Raw genomic sequence first — 18,022 nt, 5'->3', positions numbered from 1 at the left:
TCTTATTTTTTTACCCAATAGTTAGCGGTATTGGTTGTCCTAGCTTCAAGGAGCTTAGGGCAGTCCAGAGTTTCTGAGACTATCAGTTCACTTCGGAGTTGTATCTCATGGACTTGCATTTTCACAGGCCAATAGCTGGCAGTGTTACTAGTAGCTCACTGAAACTGACTTTTTCCTAACCATTTACGTCTCTCTTGCTTGTGAAAGAGAGGTAAATAGTTAATTTCAAACTCTTAAATGACATTGTTTTTTTTTTTAGAATTAATATCTTAAATGACATTGTTAGAAAGCGAATTAATCAGCATTCCTTGAGCTATTTGTATATGTTTCATCTAGAAAATAGTACAAAATTGATAAAACATTAGAGCATCCTAAATATCAAGGAGGATATCTATCCTCTTGTATGGGGTTTTAGCTGATGTGTACCTAATGACCAGGTTATGGACATGACTTTTGGCCGAGTGGACAAACAATATGAATGTATCACTTGTCACGTTATGTATTTTGATACTACGTTAATGTTATGTTTAATTCATTTTACATGGTAAGGAGAATTCCCTTACAAGTTGGGGGAAATAAGGGATCCAACTTGAATAGGGTGAGAATCGAACCCTCTCACAGGGATGAAAGGAGGACCTCCAACCACTAGATCAACCTTGATTCTCAGTTCTCATTACATAACCTTAGAGTAGATTAAAAAATACTCCTAAAGTCCTAATTCGTATTACTTGCATTGCATAAAGAGTATCGTGAGGAAAATGGTAATCGCATGGGTAACTTGCCACGATGGATGATTACAAAAGGAGTATCATACGGAAGGCAAAGCACCATTCTTAAAGATTCCATTCTTTATACCCGTTATCAACTACACAACCCTCCAAAATAGAAACTCCGTTAGTCCATAATTCCATATATGGCTAGAGTTGCAAAATCACACCCAACCTGACTCGATCCGAAATCAACTCGAAAAAATATTTGATTTAGATTTGAACTTGTGTGGACATAATAATTTAGCATGACTCAACTTTTAAAATTAATCTAACCCGACTTGACGTTATCAAACCCAACCCGATCATCCTTATTGACACCTCTGTATATAACTACTCGGTCTGAAATCGTCTTGGCCAACTTACCAATTTCAAATTTCAATTGATACGGATATATCTCCATTTAGGGTCTGTTCTCATTGACTGAACCCAGTTGAACTGAACTGAACTAAAATGAATATTTTGTAAGAGAAGGAAATTAGGAGCTGAACTGAACTGAACTGAGCTGAACTGAATTCCAAAGTATAAAAACAGGCCCTTAAAATAGACACAATGTGATTCAATTTTACCAAATCCGACCAAATTACTCGAATTGACACCTTTAGCACACGGAATACCAAAATGGCCGACTACCTCAAAACTCAAAAGGTATATTCTTCGTTACCAAGACTACTAAAACTCAAATTGAGACTTCTCTTGTATAAACACCAAACCTCATCAAAGAAGCAACCCACCTATAAACGTAACGAATTCCAACTCTTTTAACAACTACTAGTATTTCTCATAATTTGGCGCCTTCTTCCTCAAATCCCCAATTCAACATTTCCCCTAAAACCTCAAAAACCTTGAACCTCTTCATCAATGGCGGAAGAACGCTCAGAAATCGCATTCTTCGATGTCGAAACAACAATTCCATTAAAACCAGGTGAATCCTTCATAATCCTCGAATTTGGGGCTATTTTAGTTTGCCCTAAGAAGCTCGTTGAGCTCGAAAGCTACTCCACTCTTATCTGCCCTAATGATATCTCTCGTATCTCCTCTAAATCGGAGCGTTGCAATGGTATTTCACGCGCCGCCGTCTCCTCCGCCCCTCCTTTCTCCGCCATTGCCGACAAAATCTTCGACATCCTGAATGGTACCCATTCTTTCTCTCTCCTCTATTTCTTGGATGATTTTGACTTGTGATTTGGTTAATTGATGAAGTTTTTGTGAATTTTAGGGAGAATTTGGGCAGGGCATAACATATTGAGGTTTGATTGTCCTCGGATTAGAGAGGCTTTTGCGGAGATTGGGCGGTCGCCGCCGGAGCCGAAAGGGGTAATTGATTCTTTGGCTTTGCTTACTGAGAGATTTGGTCGTCGAGCTGGAAATATGAAGGTAATTTTATACTATGAGAAGTAATTGTAATTTTCGGTGTAGAGAGAGAGAGCCGGAAAGGATAAATGATGTAGACGGGATTTGATTTCGAGGTCTTGGGGTATCCTTCAAGACTCTTAAGATAATTTCTTTGTTCTGTTGCTTTGTATGTTGATTAGTTCTACTTCTATAGTTTGAATTGAGCAAAATAACATTTTAGGACTTGTTTGGCGTCATTTTTTTTATTTTTAGTTTTCTGTTTTTTTGAAAATTAAAAACCAAAAAAAAAAAATGTTTCCACTTTTCTATTGTCAGTTTTCAAAATTATTATGATTTTAATAAGTTTAAATAATTTTTGATTCATTATGGAGCAAATATATACTTTTAAAAAACAAAAAACCAAAAAAAAAAAAAAAAAAAAAAAACCACAACAATGCCAAACGAACCCTAAGTGTTTGTTTATAAAATTGGATGAAAAAAGGTTCACTTTGGTTTACTATTAACACTTATAAGTTTTCTACAACGTGTTGGAATGGGGTTGAAACCATACTTCAGTTATTTGTTTGATAGAAAGAAGCATTTCTTGTTGAATAGGAAATAGCAAAATGATGTGTTTGTTTAATAATCTTTTTAACTCTGTATGATTCTCCTGGTTTGTATGTTGGCCTATATAGCAAAAGCAATTTGAATTTTAGAAAATAAGAGATAAAAGCCAGAGCTTCCAACAGAGTAATGAGTTTGAATTATGTGGCAATAAAGACAACATTTTTCGTTTGTCTATTAAGATTGGTTGCTAATCTTGCAATTGAAAGTTTGGCCTTGAGAAGGATTTTTTTTTTTTTTTTTAAATGAGATTATTTGCACTTTGTGGATAATATCATGAATTTTTAATGCCTAAATGTGGTAGAAATTGCAAGAGATTGAAAATTAATGTCTTGATATTTTTGGTTTTCAGATGGCCACTCTTGCCACTTACTTTGGACTGGGTCAGCAAACTCATAGGTAAAATGCCGATTTCCCACTTTCACCCACCGGTGTTAACACAGCAACTTATAGTGTTTTTTCTGATTCTATTGAAAGGGGGGGGGGGGGGGGGGGGGCAGGCATACTATGTGATGGCTGGATTAGTATATTGAAAGGGTGGAAATTGGTGTTTAGATTCACTAGCTATATAAATATCCGAATAATTGTATTCTTCTCTTTTATGTTCTTTCTTGTTTTAGTATCGATCTACATGTTCTTGCTGTTTGCTGTACACCCATAATATATAACTCTTCATCACACCTTTAATCTCTTCTGTTTTGGCTTATACTTAAAGCTAGGGGCTCATCAATCTTGGCATTTTTTTCTTTTTTTTTTTAAATAGAAAGCAAGCCTGGCTATGACTGATTAGCTTTGGCCTTGGATACAAATGGGTTGTGACAATTATAGTCTGCTTTTGTTTTTGATTTTGTGTTTTTTCTTTTCTTTCTTTTTTTGGTGATGGTGAACGAGGAAATATGTTATGTTCAAGGAGTTATGTGTTTCTCCAATTTTTTATTGTCTTTCTTAGGATTCCTGCTTAAAATTCCTATTTATTTAAGTGTTCTCCAACGATTTCAGGAGCTTGGATGATGTGCGCATGAATCTTGAAGTCCTCAAGTATTGTGCAACTGTTCTCTTTTTGGTAATTCATTTTATTTTGTTTCATTAATTTAAATACCTGCTTGTTAAGTATGCTGTGTAGTTGACTATTAATGCTTTACTTTGTTAGTGTGCAATTTCAACTTTGTTGGGGAAGGGTAGTTTGTTTCTTAAATTCTGCTTTATATCTCCATAGGTTTGGCATTCTGGCACTTCAAGCAGTATGTAGATGTTTCTCATTAACTTTGTCCTCTTAATGCTATGTTCTCTTCACCTGGTATGTATGTGTTTAAATCTGAAATTTTTAAAATCTGGTCTGGTGTGACTATTCCATGTCTAAGATGATCTGATTTGACTGAACTTTGACTGCATTTGTATGATAATATATATTAAACAACTCAATCAAGTGGGATCTTGTTATATATGTCTTAATCTGTACCTTCCAAATATTTAAGCTTCATAGTTCTATTAATGCGAAATTAAAGATTTTTTAACAAGCAAAAAAGATAAAATGTTATGGCCTGGTTCAATCCAATGTATATAAAAGCTCAAGGTGCAACAATGCGATATGGATTTCCCTGTTCCCAAGGCTCAGGGCATCTCATCGAAGTGATACTTGATAAAAATTGATAAAAAAAATCTGGAAAAATGTTGTGTGCCTCACTGAAATCGCTTTAACTAGGTTAGAAACGGCTATACACTGGCCTGCTCTGGTTTTGGTGTGGTATGCTTTGGCCTAAATCTAGTAAGGATAAGTAATTAGAATAATGTAAAGAGAACACAGCCTAAAGTCAAGAAGTGGGTGTTAATTTATCCCTTGATTGAATAAAGTAATGTAGGACTGTAGGAAAGGACCACCAATAAAAGTAATCTTTTTGTGTGTGTGTGTGCACGCAAGTGGAGTGGGTTGGGGTGGCCGGGTGGGGAATCATTTACTCTGTTATGAAGGGAATTGTCTTCTAGAATTTAACTCATGACCTCTGTGAACTTATTTATTTTCCTGGTCCTTCATCCGGTTGGAAGGTTGCCTTAAAATTTATTGACAAGGTTTTAGAGTTTTCCATTATCTACTATGCCATGGCTTTTTCCTCTGAACTCTGAAGTCTATTTTTCACTCTCTTCCTTATGGTGATTGAGATTTGAGATATCAAGTAAATTGTTTCTTGGTAAATCATTGAAGAATATTATATGAATAAGTTTGTGGTCCTTTATAGTCTTCCCATTTTGTGTTTGGGATGTCCCAGATTTAATGTCAGTATATCTTTTCTTTCTCTATTGGATTATCACATCCATTTCTCTCTGTCGCAACACTTTAACTTTACTCTAATTTTACTACCAAAAATTCTACACATATAACCTTTCAGCTTCAAGCTCGAAAACTTTTGGACAATAATCATGAAATGAGGGAAATGCTAGCTTCTTATAATGTAGTCTACTTTGCAAAAACCGTCTCTGGGGTATTTTGGACTTTGGACTGTATTTGAGGTTAACAATGCCTTGTTAGCATTCTCCTCATGGGATAACTCTTTCTTCCTGTGTGTAGGAGTCAAGTCTTCCAGACATTCTTACAAGAGACAGTTGGGTTTCTCCGACTTCTACTACAAGAAGAACTCGTAGTGGTGGGAGAACTTCACCCATGGAAATAAGCTATGCTCCCAATTCAGATCCAGTGCCTGAAAACCCTTCAAATCAAACCATGGGGGAGCAGCTACTCAATGTGGTTGAGCCCAGTAGACCCAACCCAGATCCGATGCCTGAAAACCCTTCAAATCAAACCATGGGGGAGCAGCTACTCAATGTGGTTGAGCCCATTAGACATGAAGCGGAACCTTTTGACATGAGAAGGCTTTCTGAGGAAATAATGGACGATGCCATTCAAGAAGATGATGCAGAAGAAAAAAGACCTATAACTGAATCCCCAGGGATGTCTCGCCTATCAACTATATTTGAGGGCTGCAGCGATTCTGCTTATTTAACTCCTGAGGATGTTTCCATTCCTTTGATCAGTGCATCTCTAGTCCCATTTTATCGCGGGAGTCGTAGGATTCAGATACTGCATGATACTGTTTTACTCAAACTTCACTGTACCCATCTGAAAGTGCGATTTGGAATTAGTACAAGGTTTGTAGATCAGGCAGGCCGCCCTAGGTTGAGCTTTGTAGTAGATGCCCCTCCAAGCGTATGTCAAGTTCTCGAAGCATGTGATAATCATGCACAGAGTTTGTTTGCAGAGTCTGGTAGCACATCTGATTGGAGGCCCGTGGTAGTCAGAAAGAATGGATACTGGAACTTCCCTACTATACGACTCCAGTAAGTTTGCTCTCCTCAATCTTCTATCTGAATTATATACCTCCAGTTCCTGAATCGTAGTTTTTATTGCTTATCCTCATGTATATCACTCTGTCACTATGCAATTATGATGTAGAAAAACTCAATTTTATGATGTCAGAACACATAAAATATCTCAAGAGAAATGTAGTAAAAATAGGGAATTTTTTGGCATTTTTTTCCCAACCCACTGGTGTCTGGTCGGTTAAATATGGAGTAAGATTTCTACAGTCCTCTAATGTAATACTAGTGCCGTATAATGAGGGTCTAAAGCAGTTATTTTCCACTGAAGGGATTTTCCTTTACTATAGGTAGGTTGCTAATAAGTAATTTTTGATTTTTTAATCTGTGCATGGTCTTCACCTTTTGCAGTATACCTACTGTTGTAACTGAAGATATTGCAAAGTATGGTACCGAAATTTGCCAAAGAGAAGCTGCTTCAGGTGCTGAGCAAAAGCTTCTTTTCAGTACGTTTGATCCTCCAGAACTCGATTGTTTGTTCACAGCTGGAACTTTTGTTGATGCGTTCATCTCCTTGAATCAATATGATTTCCAGCAGACTGCAGGCATCCGATTAGTAGCAGAAAAGCTGGTTATCCATTCTAGCTGACTCTGCAGTTCATGTCAAATTTGTCCTAACCCATCAAAACCAAGGGGTACGTCCTTTTTCGGACCTGTATATAGATGACCACCGGAGTGGACTTTGCAGAGAAAGGTAGAATTTGATGATTAGTTTGGACGAGTTAGGTGTTAAAATTATTGTATGTGTAATTTGTTTGTTCCATCTGCTAATTATCGTAGCTAAATTATTTCTGTACTTTAACATTATTAACAATGGCTCAACCTATCTGATTAGATCATACTATCTATTCAGGCCAATTGTTATTGTAAATGTCGTCTGACTTATTCAATGTTAGTTTCTGTTAATAAAATTCTTTTATAATTATATCTTGTTCTTTTGATCAGCATCTTATGTCAATCTGTAAGTACTCCATGATTCAAAAAACTAAATCATTTTTGAAAAATCAAAGATATTACCTAGCTCACAAATGGTACATTGTTATTGTAAAACGGATCAAAATCAAGCAATTAGCCAAAACGACTAGTATTTTGGATCAGAAAGAGCATATTTTGAGTTACAAACATTAATTATAAGTATAAGCATGGCACATATCACTCGAGGTTTTCGTTAGAATATATCTTAGGATGAAAGGATAGATACCAGTCATTCAATTAAGTTTATGAACAAAACTTGAATACAATTGTTTTAAGAGGCGTTTGAATTAACAATTACGAAAATTATTATTGTGTAGAACGGACTCATGTGAGTCCGTTCTATTTACTGGCCCGCGCTAACAATTATGATATATATTCCTTAAAATTTTCTTGAAACTTATAACAAAGTCATAATCATTGGTCAATGCTATCAAGTTTTGATTAGTGCTATCATACCCCTTATAGATGTCTAATAGATAAAGCAATAGCTAATCTATGGCATTGTGATGCACCTTGTACTAGCTACTTGTTCTTGGTTCCATTTTTCGTGTTTGTATGATAAAATTGTGATGATAAACTGGTTTAATTTTCGTTCTCGGATATCATGTGTAGTATGCCAGTATATTGTACGAGAAAATTGGTTGTTTCTTGTTTGAGTGCACACTTTTGTTAAGGGTGCACATTTTCTTTCTTCAATGGATTACATTGCATTCAAACATCTTACGGTACTTACCACATTTTGATTACTTGTGAAATGGGTGGCTTCAAGTAACTACAATTACTAGTTTAGTACTAGCTAGTACTAATAATCATCGCATTAAAATAATCTAACCCATAAAGCTGGTTCTCTTTTCATGTTATAGGCCAATCTAATTATTTCACCAAGACCCGCAAATCTACCGTGTCCGTTTGAAAATAGAAGTCACATGATCTTAGTAAAGGACAATTATACCACCAAAAAAAAAAAAAAAGGTCAATAATTGACCATTTATTTGTATCCTTTCTTCTCAATCAAAGTTAGTTAAAAATTATAAAATTATAATGGCGTATTAAGAAGCTGAAGCATAGTACTATTTTGTATGTACAATTATAAAACTTAACATTTTGGACTAGTGTGTGACAAAGACATTTCAAAATAGTATACTCCGTACATGAACAACTTGTATCATTGACTAATTGACTAAAGGCCGGATTACTTCTTAGCCTTATAAATTAGACTTAGCTTGCAATTCCTAGCCTTAGAACTCAAATCAATACTTGCCAAGAACAATGGGTGTGAAAAACACAAGTTCATCATTTGTCTTGTTAGCTTTGACAACCTCTCTTTTCATTGCTAGCTTCCCCTTGAAAGCCAAAGCTGGAGAAATCGCGGTGTATTGGGGCCAAGATGAGGAAGAGGGTACATTAACAGCAACATGTAAAAGTGGGTTATATAAGTATGTTAACATAGGTTTTCTCTCAACATTTGGGAGTGGCCAAACTCCTTAGGTCAACTTGGCTGGCCATTGTGACCCTGACTCTGGTGGGTGTCAAAGAGTGAGCGTTGGCATCCGAAATTGCCAAAGCTTGGGGATTAAGGTTATGCTCTCCATTGGTGGTGGCGACGGGAGTTACTCTCTATCATCGTCCGATGATGCTAGAGGCGTCGCCGATTACTTGTGGGATCATTTCCTTGGAGGCCAATCCAACTTTTGGCCACTAGGTATATTTCATGAACTTTGTGCATGGAAGTATGCATGTTTTTGATAATGCAATTTATTTGTATGCAAAACAATTTTATAAAAGAAAAAAAAACAAAAAGTTTGAGGAAAAGTGTACAACAATAATTCAAATTATTGAACTTAATTAAGTAATACTGGTAGTTTTTTGAGAAATTCACGGACATATAAGAAGGAGAATGACTAACATATAAGATTGGTGGAATACCTCACCTATCACAAATTAGTTTTGAAATGAAACCTTGTTGGACTTATATGTAGTCAGACTCTTCTTCAATCTGGGCTTGTGCTGAATCCAATGAAATTTTATATTGCTCATTCATCATCTCTCAATATAATAATTTCAATATACAAATTGAAAAATAAAATACTTGAAATGAACAAAAGGGTGTCCTAATTCTTATATAGGGATGCTTTGTTTTGCCTCCATTTTTCATTCCCTTAACTAACATGATGCATCCATCTTCTTTCTACTAGGTGATGCCGTACTAGATGGCATAGATTTCGACATCGAATTAGGAACGCCACACTACCAAGCACTAGCACGAAGACTCACCGAGCATGGCAAACAATCAGGGAAGAAAGTATACTTAACTGCTGCACCACAGTGCCCTTTCCCTGACCAAAAGCTCAATGGTGCCCTAAACAGCGGCCTTTTCGACTACGTTTGGATACAATTTTACAACAACCCTCCTTGCGAGTTTGATGCTAGTGATCCTGAGAAGTTCAAGAACTCTTGGAGAACATGGACATCAAATATCCCAGCTAGGAAATTCTTTGTAGGGTTGCCTGCCTCGAAAGCCGCCGCCGGAAGTGGGTTTGTTCCTACACAAACACTTATGAACCAAGTGCTCCCTTTTGTTAAGGGATTTGGTGACAAATATGGAGGAGTTATGCTTTGGGATAGAGCTAATGATGTGAGAACTGGCTATAGTAAAGTCATCAAGGATAGTGTTAGTGTCTAGCTTATATTAGAGCTTGCTAAATACTAATTTTTCTTCAAAAAAAATACTAAATTTTCTTAGTATGGTCAATAATAATGTATCTAAGCAAGTTTCTATCAAAATAAATGTATGAATAATATAAGTTGCCTAATTGGGTTATGTTGTAATACATAATAGTTGTTTTTAGTTATGTTAATGTTGGACTGCACAATGACGGATTTAATAAATTTAATTAGAAACGGTGATGTAAATTAATATTGTATTAAGTTTTCAAAATTACTTTTTACACAATAGTGAATATTTATATGAATAAGTCAATAGGTAAATAGCTTTGATTCACATATAATTTTAATATTGATCATCCCAATAATTTCTTTGGGTATAAAGAGAATTGCAAGGACACTTATGTAGAAGAGATTCAATCTCAAGTTTTGGATACCACCCCCTAAACTTTAACTCCGAAACTTTTATCAATCAACCTAGTTGACATGTACCGATCATCTTAGTATATAATAAGTCTAAAATAAAAATCCTCCATTTTAGATATGTCAATGAACTTTAAAAGATTTTCAAAGTCGAATTGAAATTTTTTACTTTTTAGAAGTTATACACCCATTATGAGTTATGACAATCAACAACACATTTACAGCCATTCGTCCATTCTGTTATACTCCGTACGCAAAGTCTCCACGCTTTCAAGAAAATAAGTTAGGTAGTGGACCATCTTTTAGGTTCTTTGTCTTAAATTTCTACAATCATGATTAATTTCAAAATATAAGTCAGACATCAATTCATTGAGAAATAGAGTGGGAAAAGAAATGGTGGAAAGAAGACTATGGCCCTATTTGGTGATTAGCGGTTAGCTGATTGTGTTAACTAGTTATATTAGCTAATTTGACTAGCTAGTTGTAAATAACTTATTGTGTAAAAGTGTTAGACAAATAACTGTTAATTTTTAACTATTTTTGTGTATTTAATACCCCAAAAGCTAATGATTCAATAAACTCTTATAATGAGTTTTTTTTTAAAAAGAGCTTTTTGAGCCTAAGAAGCTCTTTTGATTAGTTATTTACCAAACATCCATATTAACTTTTAACTATAGTCAAACGGCTCAAACCTCTAATAATACTCAATAAGCTAAAAACTTTTCAAAAATCTCTCTATCAAACAAGGTCTATTTGTTCTTTCATTTTCCTTACATACTTCCACTATATTTTTTATATAGGTGAATCAATAAAGAGCTCACCAATAAATATATATCCTAAACTAAGGTTTTTTACGAGAATTTCAGTGTTAAGAAGAAACCTACACGTGAATTTGGGACGAAGGAATTACTAGGTCTTAAAGGTGCACAAGAATTGTAGTTGGGAAAGTTTCCAACTAATTGTACGAGTACTGTTTTTCCTAATTACTTGGTCATCAAAGTTGACTTAGAAGTCAAGCACATTTGTTTAATTGACTTGACTTTTGACTTTGGCCTTAAACTATCTTTCAACTTTTCTTCCCCTATAAAGCAGACTCATACTTTTAAGCCTTAGTATACCTCAAAGAAAATAAATTATGGGTATCAAAATTTGCTCATCACCTTATTTCTTGCTAGCATTAACCATCTCAATGTTCATTTCCTTACCCTTGAAAGCCAATGCAGGAGGAATTGCCATATATTGGGGCCAAAATGAGGATGAGGGAACATTAACAGCTACATGTAACAGTGGCTTATACAAGTATGTTAACATAGCATTTCTCTCAACATTTGGGAATGGCCAAACACCCCAAATTAACTTGGCTGGTCATTGTGATCCTGCCAATGGCGGGTGTCGTAAAGTGAGCACTGGCATCAGGAACTGCCAACGGATGGGGATTAAGGTCATGCTCTCCATCGGAGGTGGTGCTGGTACCTACTCGCTTTCATCAACTGATGATGCTAGACGCGTCGCTGATTACTTGTGGGATCATTTCCTTGGAGGCCGATCCAATTCTCGGCCATTAGGTATGCATGGTTTTGAAAAGTAAAATAAAATAAAATTTATGCTAAAATTTCTACATGCTGTTTCTCAGTTCTTCCCAAAAATGCAAATTTCTTCATTAATAACAAAATGGATACAATTTTTAAATAATTATTATATATAAATCAAACTTTAAGTTTTTCTACAAATGAGTACACAAGTCCAGATGGTTAAATGAAACTTGAAAGATAATGTTCCAACTTCTTTTTCACCAGGTGATGCTGTATTGGATGGCATAGATTTCGACATCGAATTGGGAACACCTCATTATGTTCCGCTAGCAAGGAGACTTGCCGAGCACGGCCATCAATCAGGGAAGAAAGTATACCTAAGTGCTGCACCACAGTGTCCTTTCCCTGATCAAGAGCTCAATGGCGCCCTAAATACCGGTCTTTTCGACTACGTTTGGATACAGTTTTACAACAATCCTTCTTGTGAATATGATGTTGGTAATCCTGAGAATTTCAAGAATTCTTGGAAAACATGGACCTCAAAAATCCCAGCTAAGATGTTCTTTGTTGGGTTACCTGCTTCAAATGATGCTGCTAACAATGGCTTTATTCAAACACAAACACTTATAAACCAAGTGCTCCCATTTGTTAAGGGATCTGGTGGCAAGTATGGAGGAGTGATGCTGTGGGATAGGGCCAATGATGCGAAAACTGGGTATAGTTCCCACATCAAAGCTACTGTCTAAGTTTATCATAATAGTATCAAAGTTTACAAAAAATTCCCTGCTTTCCTACTTCGGTCATCATGTACTATGTATCAAAATTTCCCTGTATAAGGTAATACTAGTTTTATCAGTGGCAAAAATACCAAGTACCTCAAGCAGCACCAGTTACTTGGTCAAAAGAATTAAACTTTTGAGTTATAGTAGCTACCGTTTTTGATACATTAATATGAAACATATAAACCTCAAAATTTCGCAAATAGATATATTTGCCTTCACTATTTATTTACGGAAAACTAAAACAGGTCTATCAAAACCCAATGTTGCACCTGATACACTTGTTGTTGCTTGTTCAACGGTTCTGAATCCAATCTGCCACCCAGGTATGAAAAAATAAAACAGAAATTAGACCATTAATGAAAGCTATGGAACTGAGCAGCTTAAAAAAAATGAACAATACTTTAGTCAACTTCACAATGGATTGAGAAATGGCTAGAGACCTTATCAAGAAGCATCTCCTGGAAGAAATCTGGTTTATATACTATATTATTGTAATTCATCTGCGTGATCTGCAAGAGAAAAGCATTAAATGTAATAAGTGTATATTTAAGGTACACAATACTGAATTGCTATAGGACATAACCAAGCACAATATCGAACAAGCGGGATAGTTAAGCATACAATTACATGTGGAAAGAACTAACACTACTTTAGAAGTAGGTCTTCTTATAGACCCTTTAGTGTTGATTTTGTAAAATACAAGTTTTATGTGTGCATGACATAATCGTAATATTTACAAAAGACTAAACAAAATTATGAAAACTAATGTGTTGGAATAATGTCAATGGAGCAGGGCGGGCAGACATTAGCAGTTGGCCTTCCCATTCCCATCCCCGCGGGTCCAAAATCCATCCCCATCCCCACCTTGACGGGTGCAAATCTCAAAAAAAATCAACACCTCACCCCTGCCTAGATATCCACACCAACCTAATCCCCGCCCCAAATCCACCTCTAAAAACCAAGTACTTACACAGTTGTTTTGTAAGTTTACTGAATTTTTATATTTTATTTAATATATTTTTAAAGCATATATTTATATTTTTTTTAAAATTTGGACGCACCGATGCAGGTATGATGTACAAAAATATGACTTAGCTAAGTGTCATATAACTCTCAAGTCTCAACAAGTACGCCTGAGTTGAATTGACGTGTCTATAAGATTCAAGTGTGAAGTTAACCCTCAGTGATTTAAGAACAGTTAAAATACTATTAAAATACCATTAATTGTTATAAAATGGATGAGAAGTATAAACAAATAACCACCTCAGTTGTAAGACGATTCTTGTAATATGATTCCCATGGCTGAGGCTCCAAGACAAGAATGCCACCCTGCTCATAACAAAGATCCATGCAACACTATCTATGAGAGAACAGCATAACCGCTTAATATAATTGGGCTTTTTTATTTCACAAGACAAAGAATACAATGAACAAATACACATACCGGATGGAGGAGTCTCCAAAACTTTGCAAATAACGATATTAATCCTTCATCACCCCAGTTCAAATGAACCCATTTTGTCACGCTCAAACTGCATAATACACATAAGGGAATCCATCAATGAAAAAAACAAGTTACTATTACAGGTAATGGAAGCAAGAATTAATATTCAGTGTTTATATAGTAAATATCCTCAATTCAATTACTTTTCATTGCAATTGTGATAATCGTCTCGTTTTGGTCACATCAATTTTCATTAAAAAAAAAGAGGGGGGGGGGGGGGGGGGGGGGGGGGGCATCGTAGCATGTCACAATTATCCGATACAGTTGTATCCTTTTTAGGGGACGCAAGTACATAGAAGAAGCATATGTGATTCTTTTGCTTAACTTATCCAAATTTCAGGTAAGTCCTAGTCAGTCTTGATAATAGATTTTTTCATAGTGTATACTGTGAATATATACAGAGATAAAACTAACCACAGAATGGTATCATAATTTTCAAGGGGAAGTGAGACCCAACTAAGGACAAAATTTTCACATCGAAAAGATACAGTGTCAAGAAGATTTCTGTCCACCGAGAAAGCATCAGTCTCATCATCCTTTGCACTTGTGGAACAAGTTTCAGCACATTCCAATTCATTCACATCCTTAACCCTTGTCTTGGAGGACCCAGCACATCCATTTCTACTTTTCTCTTCTCTTACCATCTTCCGAAGGCGCCACCAAGCATCTTTGATTCGATCTACAAAGCATAGGATTATAAGTTTAATGCAGGGGAAGAAGAATATTGTCTGATAGATAATTAACTTATTAGGAATCTTACAAAGAGCATCACCATCCAATTTCCAAATGAGAGTATGATACTAGTACAATAATTAACTAAATAGGAGTCCTACAAAGAGAATAACCCTACAACCCCCAAATGGAAGTAATGAAAACATGTTTTAACAGAATATGATTGTAAATTTGTGATATGGATAATTAGGTATGTTGTCAAAATTTATGATAAAAACTCATATAAAAGCAAAGATGCATTTAAATCTCTATCTAAACTAATAATATACATAGGAAGGTAAGGAAGAAACTAAAATACACAGCTAGTGATTTTGAAAAGATAATCACAACCTCTTACAAAATAACAAAAACTCTTCTAAAAGACAACACCAAAAGCCTCTCAACTTTAGTGAAACATTGTGCCTAAAGAAATTCTTTTAAAGGGGCTGAATGCACAAGTCAGGCTGATTGAACATGGAGCAGCTTAGTGAAACATCGTGTCTTAAGTTGCTAAGTTCATCAACATTTGCGCATTAAACATTGTAAAAAGCAATTCATTTGTCATTCCACTGGAAAAAGGCTTGGTTTTATGTAGCTATGAAACTCCTATGACTATGAGGTTAGCAAAGAATCCAAACAACATTTTACAACAATATACACAGAAGAGCTTTGTCCTCACTCAAAGCCAATTCACTCCCGCAGATATCCCCACTACGGTGACATAATAGTCAGTGACCAAGTGAAGAGAACTCAAACTATTCTGCTAAAGAACCATTGCACCTGACATCATTGCAGCCAAACAATATGTGCTAAAAGTCAAAAGGTCAATAAAAGTATCTACAAAAGGGAAAAAAAAAAAAAAAAAAAAAAAAAAAAACAGAAGCAATTATGAACTAAACAGAAGTTTGTGGGCACATGCAAAAGTTTGTCCAAACTAAGAGGCAACTAACAAAAAGTTCAAGGCTAAATCATTACCACAAAGATATTGATGACTTATTGATAGCTTGTCACCAGGAACAGGAAGACTGCCAAATTACAAATTACATCATGTATCATAATTGACATACTACGTATAATATTACCCTGCTAAAGCCAGTTTGGAGTCATAGAGATTAGAGACATACTATTATCAATGTCAATGCCAAGGATAGTCCTACAGTCAAACTTCTTTGCTGCAAAACACAATCGAATTGAAAAAAGATCAGAAGTGAAAATTTGCATGCTAAATTGAAAACACAAATGCATTGATCCTTACCAATATTAATAGTTATCAATCCGCTGTTGCAACCAATGTCAAGACAATCTTTGCCTTCAAACCACTCCTTCTTCAGTACTTTGAACCGTGGATCCTCCTCAACGTCATGACCAACCTGAATCATCACTTAAACTTAATTGCAGGATCTCATGACATGGAAATTCAACTTACAATCCAGTGAGCCAACCAGACATTTTCAAGAAAGATAAACAAAACCAAACAAAATACATAAAATTTCTAACATTAAAATTTCACATCTTGACTCAATAAAGGCATAAGAAGGAAACTTCCCTAAACTAGGACATATAAACATCGATAAAGGCTTTACTTAGAAATTAGCTCAATACATGCCTTTGGTGAATACTAGAAAACAAAACAGAAACAAACATTTTCATGTAGGAGTTAGCTATATTTCTCAATGAAATTATCAATAACATACATGGTGAAAAGAGTCAGGACAATTTAAAAAAAGAATATCTTCTGAAAACTCAGAGTTTGTCCCCCTCCCCCTCTCTTCCAATGATTTATTATACAATTACAACTATATCAAAATCTTCATACAAACATGCTAGATTATCAGTGTAACATTACTCAACGCTCTTGAATTCAAAGCATACAATTTAACTCTACTCAATTACCATGAAAAGAGAAAGCATAATCAGGCAGAAGTCAGCTTAAATTTAATCATAAAATGTGAAATTTTACCTTCTACAAACTGATTGATCATTAATCACAGGAAAAATTCCACGGAGATAAAATTTTCATATAATAAACATCACTAGAATTTAAACATTAGCAAAACTTAATTTTTTTGATATATTTTATAACCTAATGTTGCTAGAATCAGTCAAATTTTACAAATTCATTAGGCAGAAATAGTGAATTACCATGAAAAAAAATGTATTACAGAAAAAGAGTTTAAATAATAATTATCAATTAAAATTAAAACAGCATTTGAGCATAAGTTTACAATCTTTACACATCTAAATATTTTCTATGGAAACATTAATTTCTCAGAAAACCCCTTAACTTTGAAAAAGAAGAAGAAATAAAAAAAATAAAATCAGAAAGAGAACTTACACGGTAACCATAGTAATTCCTGTAATTTCCGAAGGGAGCAACCTCTTTGTTCTTGTTCTTGTTCTTTACAATACCATAATTACCGTTATTAACAGCAACTGGGTTTTCTGTCTCTGATTTTTGCGTTGAATCTGCCATTTAATTCTCTTCGGCTTCAAACAGCAACTGGGTTATTATAATTTTGTAATGAAATTAATAAAAGAAATGTATTGTGTACTCAGGCACCCAGAAGACTCTATAATACTCCCTAATCCTTTCACTTGAATTAACAATAACCTCCCATCATAAATGCATTAAAACATATCACATCAATCAATCCAAACTTTGTATAAATTAAAATAAACAGGTATAATTTGAAAAACAAGATAAACCAATGACTAAATTCAATCCATGATAATACCTAACCCACATGGCCACATACATACATACATAGTAGTACATAATTGAAATAGTTGAAATCAGAAAAATGAATAGAAAGCAAGTAAATTAGGGTTTAGTAATTGATAAAGCATCCTAATTCATCGAAAAGGGAAAGGAGGAGAAAGGGCCACCACTACCACTGCCTCTGCGAACACCGCGGACGAAACGAGAGAAGAGAGAGGAGAGATACCTGGCCGTGATTGGGTGGTCGCCGGCGAATTTTCCGGCGTAGTGAGGATGTCTGTTTCAGAGAAGGTTTTGTGGAGGGTGGGAGTTAAGCGTCTGCGAGGGAAATTATAAACTCACACAAGTTTTCTAACAACGATTTCCATATTTTGTCGAGAGGCTGTCCCAATTCCCAAACTCCCAATTACGCATCTTTGATTCACCTTAATTTTGCTTAACTGAAATTATTTTTACTAAACTGAACTTAATTTTACTGAACATAAATTATTTTTACTGAAATTATATTATTTTTACTGAACTAAAATTATTTTTACTAATTTTCTATTATAATTCTTCTTTAAGAAAACTGAATTTTATTGAACTGAACTTATTTTTACTAAACTGAATTTTATTGA

The 18,022-nt window shown here is 35.0% G+C and overlaps 3 protein-coding genes and 1 pseudogene across 4 annotated transcripts; 3 read left to right on the top strand and 1 right to left on the bottom strand.

Moving 5' to 3' along the window:
• Positions 1 to 1,449: 1,449 nt before the first annotated feature.
• On the top strand, positions 1,450 to 7,020 carry LOC145588723 (protein NEN1-like). Its single transcript, XM_081645335.1, has 6 exons — positions 1,450 to 1,902; positions 1,987 to 2,144; positions 3,079 to 3,125; positions 3,726 to 3,789; positions 5,290 to 6,056; positions 6,447 to 7,020. Exons 1-6 carry the CDS (start codon positions 1,629 to 1,631, stop codon positions 6,682 to 6,684), a joined length of 1,548 nt encoding a protein of 515 aa, XP_081501461.1. The 5' UTR covers positions 1,450 to 1,628; the 3' UTR covers positions 6,685 to 7,020.
• A 1,319-nt stretch (positions 7,021 to 8,339) lies between these two features.
• On the top strand, positions 8,340 to 9,753 carry LOC145576386 (basic endochitinase-like; annotated as a pseudogene).
• Positions 9,754 to 11,262: 1,509 nt separating this feature from the next.
• LOC145601509 (basic endochitinase-like) lies at positions 11,263 to 12,435 on the top strand. The gene is made up of 2 exons (XM_081657542.1): positions 11,263 to 11,722; positions 11,954 to 12,435. Exons 1-2 carry the CDS (start codon positions 11,293 to 11,295, stop codon positions 12,433 to 12,435), a joined length of 912 nt encoding a protein of 303 aa, XP_081513668.1. The 5' UTR covers positions 11,263 to 11,292.
• A 62-nt stretch (positions 12,436 to 12,497) lies between these two features.
• Positions 12,498 to 17,771, bottom strand: LOC145601519 (putative RNA methyltransferase At5g51130). 2 transcript variants are annotated; one of them, XM_081657562.1, is made up of 9 exons: positions 17,632 to 17,771; positions 17,022 to 17,173; positions 15,942 to 16,056; positions 15,811 to 15,858; positions 14,390 to 14,654; positions 13,916 to 14,003; positions 13,735 to 13,800; positions 12,912 to 12,980; positions 12,498 to 12,783 (listed from the first exon to the last, which is right to left on the bottom strand). In XM_081657562.1, exons 2-9 carry the CDS (start codon positions 17,157 to 17,159, stop codon positions 12,694 to 12,696), a joined length of 879 nt encoding a protein of 292 aa, XP_081513688.1. In that variant the 5' UTR covers positions 17,160 to 17,173; positions 17,632 to 17,771; the 3' UTR covers positions 12,498 to 12,693. The 2 variants fall into 2 exon arrangements, with proteins under 2 accessions (XP_081513688.1, XP_081513680.1); XM_081657554.1 differs by having other exon boundaries at positions 17,022 to 17,186; positions 17,632 to 17,763.
• Between the last annotated feature and the right edge of the window lie 251 nt (positions 17,772 to 18,022).

The sequence above is a fragment of the Chenopodium album genome, chromosome 2 (genome assembly GCF_948465745.1).
Source record: "Chenopodium album chromosome 2, dcCheAlbu1.1, whole genome shotgun sequence".
Classification (NCBI taxonomy): Eukaryota; Viridiplantae; Streptophyta; class Magnoliopsida; order Caryophyllales; family Amaranthaceae; genus Chenopodium; species Chenopodium album.
The sequence above is the reverse complement of the archived record's forward strand: the minus strand, read 5'-3'. Positions and strand labels throughout refer to the sequence as shown.